Source organism: Trachemys scripta, chromosome 4 (genome assembly GCF_013100865.1).
Source record: "Trachemys scripta elegans isolate TJP31775 chromosome 4, CAS_Tse_1.0, whole genome shotgun sequence".
Classification (NCBI taxonomy): domain Eukaryota; kingdom Metazoa; phylum Chordata; order Testudines; family Emydidae; genus Trachemys; species Trachemys scripta.
Window position 1 is genome coordinate 138,981,048 of NC_048301.1, and position 5,368 is coordinate 138,986,415.

A 5,368-nucleotide genomic window follows, 5' to 3' on the forward strand; every position below is an offset into this window, starting at 1 on the left:
TTGATTTCCCATTTCCAAACGACGTTGCCTTTCAATTTTTTAAATTGCGTATTACATATATTTTTAAATGGTATATTATGTTGTATAATAAAAAATGAAAAATTCTAACCCAGAACAAATTGTTTTGATCAACACTAGATGTTCCCTCCCACGGATTTTGTTTTAGGGGAAGTTTTGAATTTGTTTCTTTTCATTCTGTTTTGGAATGGATGTTTCTCCCTCCCCCCCCCCCCCCCCCCCAAAAAATCACAGGATTTCCCATGAAATGGAAAACCATCCAGATCCATCGATGAGTCCACCGTGTCGCTGCTTTAGCCCAAGCAGGAGAGGCAGGTGCGTGTCCAATTGTGTGTAATCCTCTGCTGCCCTCTGTTGGCTGGGCAATGTATTGTGGTTTGTAATTCCCATCATGTGTCTGAGTTAGCACAAACATTGGAGGCGTGTGATGTTAGACTCATAGTCCCCACGGCGAGCACCATTATGTGGGTGTGGTGGAGGGCTGCGAGGCTGTGTGGGTCCTTTGGTGCTGCAGATAGCCTGAGCTCTGCCGGAAGCTCTTGCCGCATTGGTGGCAGCGGTAAGGTTTTTCACCGGTGTGGATGCGCTGGTGGGTGAGCAGGTTGGAGTTCTGGCTAAAGGCCTTGCCACACTGCGGGCACTTGTACGGGCGCTCACCGGTGTGGGTGGTCTGGTGCTGGATGTAGGTAGAGCTCTGGCTGAAGCCCTTGCCGCATTGGTGGCAGCGGTAGGGTCGCTCCCCAGTGTGAGTGCGCTGGTGGGTAACCAGATGGGCGCTGCGCCCAAAGGCGCGCCCGCAGTCCGGGCACTTGTAAGGCCGCTCACCAGTGTGTGAGGCCTGGTGAGTGATGAGGTTGGAGCTCTGACTGAAGGCCTTGCCGCATTGGTGGCAATGGTAGGATCTCTCACCTGTGTGGGCCCGGCGGTGCTGGGCCAGGGCCGAGCTCTGCCCAAAGCACTTCCCGCACTCACCGCACTGGTATGGTTTCTCACCGGTGTGGATGCGGAGGTGCTGGGCCAGTGTGGAGCCCTGTGTGAAGCTGCGCCCGCACTCGGGGCACTGGTATGGTTTCTCTGCCAAGTGCACACCTTGGTGCTTGAGCAGGGACGAGCGCTCCACGAAGACCCGTCCGCACTGGGGGCACTCGTGGCGCTTGACCCCTGCGTGCACCCGCTGGTGGGTCAGCAGGTTGGCATTCTGGCTGAAACTGCGGCCGCACTGTGGGCAGCGGTAGGGCTTCTCGCCTGTGTGGGTGCGCCGGTGCGTGGTCAGGTTGGAGCTCTGGGCGAAGCGCTTGCCGCAGTCAGCGCACTGGTAGGGGCGTTCCCCGCGGTGAATGCGCTGGTGCTGGCACAGGGCTGAGCTCCAGCTGAAGCGCTTGCCGCAGTCAGGGCACTGGTAGGGACGGTCCCCGGTGTGTGTAATCTGGTGCTGCAGCAGGTGGGAGCTCTGCCCAAAGGTCTTGTCGCACTCGCTGCATCGGAATGGCTTCTCGGCTGGCTGGGGGGCAGAGGTGAGATCTCCAAGCACCTCATCCAGCGGAGGGGCAGGAGTGAGATCCCCAAACACCTCTTCTTTATTGCACCGGAAGGGCTTCTTGTCCTGCCGGGGGTTAGCAGTGGGATCCCTGAGTACCTCGTCCCCACAGCCAGTGGAGTCTGCCAGGTTCTCCCAGAGGGGGAATGGGCACAGGGAGCTGTGGGCAGAATGGAACGTCCCTACAGTGTTGGCATCTTCCTTGCTCAGCGTCCTGTCAACAGCTGGAATGAAGAGACAATCCAGATCAGAGTCAATTCCTGCGTCAGTCTGTTGTTAGAACATCTATGGCAGGGGCACCTATGAATGGGGATGGTGCAGGGCTTAGGGCACTGGACCGGGAGTCAGGAGATCTGGGTTCAATTTCCTGCTCCGAAACAGACTTCCTGAGTGATGCTGGGTGAACCTCTCTGGGCCTCAGTTCCCCGCCTTTAGTCTGATCCTTCCCGGCCTCACGGCCTGTGTGCGGCTAAACTCATAAATGATTGTGAGGTGCTCAGACCCGGCACTGGTGAGGCCAGATAAATAACACTGATAGATACATGTGCCAAATAAGAGCAGGACCCCGCTGGGCCGGGGCCTGCAAAGACAGAGTGATGGAGAGTGGGACCCTGTCATGCTGGGTGGTGCACAGGCACCCGGGAAGTGAGATTGGGATGCTGGGCACTGCATGGACACAGAGTGACTCAGATCGGTGGGGTGGGTGAGGCATCGGGACCAAGATCAGCGTGCCAATAGCTGCACAGACACACAGCGACTGAGATCAGGGCCCCGTCGTGCCGGGCGCTGCACAGACACACAGCGACTGAGATCAGGGCCCCGTCGCGCCGGGCGCTGCACAGACACACAGCGACTGAGATCAGGGCCCCGTCGCGCCGGGCGCTGCACAGATATGCAGTAAGGGCAGGGGATGGAGAAGTGATTTGTTACCCGTTTCAAGGGGCTCCTCTTTTATGTCACAAGGAAGCTCACGTTGGTGTCCTGTTTCCTCGAGAGGCTGGGGTTTCTCTTTGGTGATACAGAGCAGCTCAGAGTGGGGTCTTGCTAGTTCACCCTTTCCCTCCTCCTCCTGGGATAGGCACTCAGGATGGAGCTGTGGCTGGTCCAGCTGGGAACCAGGAGATTCCCATAATGCCCCAGGGGATGCCATCTTCTCCGAGGTCACTCATTCAACCTTCACTCGCATGCACCGCGACCTGGGGAAGAGCGGAACGGGTCACCATGGAGCCAGAGCCTGGGACCCACGGGGGAGAGTGGGCTGTGAGAGGGGAGACTGCAGGGAATGGGGAGGGGAGCACAGACCAGCAGGGGGCGCTGTGGGGGTGTGGGGGAGAGAGGGGCCAGGAGCCAGGCTGGGTCTGTCGGCGCTTCCCCCAGGCACAGCTCTGCCAATGCTCCCCCACTGCCCCAGCCCTGTTCCCAGCTCATACCGCCCCGGAGCTGGCTGGGCAGCGGGGGTCTCTCCAGTCCGATCCCCTCCTCCCTGCAGCGGCTTCTCCCGGGCAGCGATTTCCTGCCTCCGCGGCTGTTTCTCTCTCTCCCTCCCCGGTGCCCCTCGCTGCAGCCCGGCACCCCCCACTCACCGCCCGGCGGGGGCGATCCCCGCAGACCCCGCTGCTCACACCCGGGCCAGACCGGGCTGGGGACCCAGGTGCTGGCCGGGCGCTGTCAGGAAGGTCCCTCCGTTATCCTGTCCCCGTCCCAGCTGTCTGCTCTGTGAAGTGGCAGACTCAGGATTCACTGGGCTTAACCCTTCCCACCCCAGCCATGATGCTGCATGAGCCACTAAATACCTTGTGAGAAATGGGGCAGGACCCCCACTGGGGTAAATTGGCCCCAATTCCACTGGAGTCAATGGGGGCTAGGGTGACCAGACAACAAGTGTGAAAAATGGGGAGAGGGGGTGGGGGTAATAGGAACCTATATAAGAAAAAGCCCCAACTATCAGGACTGTCCCTATAAAATCTGGACATCTGGTCACGCTATTTACCCCAGTGAAGGATCTGACCCTGGGCCATCTTTGACATCTCTGTGTTAGGCAAAAGCTCCCCAGAATTATCTTGCCACCCTTCCGGGGTTTTCTCTATCCTAGCCTTTCAGCCTATTGTCTGTATTTCCGCTATTCTTCTGGCCAAATCTCATGGCAGCCTCAACACGTGGACTGGAAGTTTCTCCCTCAACACCTGAGAGACTAGACTCCCTCTTAAACTCCTGGTTTATTCTGTGGGCAACCTCTGCCCCCCCCCCCCTACAGTCATTTATAACAGCTTGGATTTAGAGTCATGGAGTTCAAGGCCAGAAGGGCTCATTGTGCCCATCTGGGTCAGGCTCCTGCCTAACCCAGGCCAGGAATCTCCCCCAGGGTTCCTGCCTCTGGCCCAGTAACTCCTGGCTGAGGTAGAGCGGAGCTTTGAGAGAGAGACGCCCCATCTCCACCGACAGACTCCCAGTGATGGACAACCCACCTCCTCCCTAGGGGAGCTTTCCCAATGGTTCATTCCCCTCCTAGATAAACACTGGCCCCTAATTCCCAGCCTCCATTTGTCTCCCTTCTGCTCCCAGCCAGTGCATCGTGCTCTGCCTAGAATGGAGGATAAAGACCCCTCTGCTCTCAGCAATCCCCTCCCCATGTCAGTCACGTCACCTCTTAACCTTCTCTTGAATAAACTAAACCCAGTGAACTCCTTTGGTGGCTCGTTATTGGCAGGCTTGGCAGAATTTTATTTTTTTAAATAATGTTGATGGATCACATCGGTTTGGTTTGCAGCAATTTTTTCAATATTTATTCATTCAATTTTTCACAGTTGTGGGAAATTAGAGGGGGGTCCAACAAGGTGTGGGGGGGGGAGATGTCAGACAATAATTATATTTAATGACGGTAGACTTCGAGATTAAAAAAGTTAAAGCTTTATATTTACTCAAACACTAACGGGCAATGTCACATGTCAAAATAGACAAGGGATGGAGCCTTAAATCAAACTCTAGTTCTCAAGCAGCATGTTTCTTGCCTTACCTAACTGCACATTTTTATCATTACAACGGAAATTATTTTTCATCTGTGGGTGTGGGCGGATGGAGAAACTGATATTTATCGACATTTACCAATAAAAATATAATCTTAACTATAGAGCTGGTTTTGCAGACCTCAGTTAGCTCCTGTAACTCTTCTCTGAACCCTTCTCCAATGGTGGGAGAGCTTTGCTTTGCCAGCAAAGACCCAAACGCTGCTCTCACTTTGCTGGGATTTTCCCCAATAAACTCTTGTGAGAACAGTGTTGTGACACCAACAGACAAGATGCCAGCTCATGCCCATGGCCTCCCTGAATACTGACAAATGCATAGCTGGAAACCAGACTGGTTCACCTGTGTGTTAGCATTGTTAAAATATATATTAGCATCATAGAAATATGGTCTGTGTTTGGATTTTTTAAAATGCTTGTGAGTTGCTGCAGGCATTGATCTCAATGATAATATCTGTAGCCTCTGTTATAAGGTGATAGTTAAGTGTTTGCTCTGTAACTAGTAAAGTGTTTGCTATGAAACTCAAGTATCAGAGGGGTAGCCGTGTTAGTCTGAATCTGTAAAAAGCAACAGAGGGTCCTGTGGCACCTTTGAGACTAACAGAAGTACTGGGAGCATAAGCTTTCGTGGGTAAGAACCTCACTTCTTCAGATGCAAGACTTGCATCTGAAGAAGTGAGGTTCTTACCCACGAAAGCTTATGCTCCCAGTACTTCTGTTAGTCTCAAAGGTGCCACAGGACCCTCTGTTGCTTTTTACAGATTCAGACTAACACGGCTACCCCTCTGATACT

The 5,368-nt window shown here is 54.3% G+C and overlaps 1 protein-coding gene across 1 annotated transcript in view; it reads right to left on the reverse strand.

Annotated features, from left to right (window-relative positions):
- Positions 1-232: 232 nt before the first annotated feature.
- LOC117876587 (zinc finger protein 665-like) overlaps positions 233-5,368 on the reverse strand; it is a 25,103-nt gene continuing 19,967 nt past the window's right edge. The window contains exons 4-5 of the mRNA XM_034768838.1: positions 2,486-2,719; positions 233-1,779 (exon numbers count right to left, since the gene is read on the reverse strand). Of these exons, the coding sequence (XP_034624729.1) occupies positions 479-1,779; positions 2,486-2,719 (1,535 nt within the window). The 3' untranslated portion in view covers positions 233-478. The remainder of the gene's footprint in view (positions 1,780-2,485; positions 2,720-5,368) is intronic.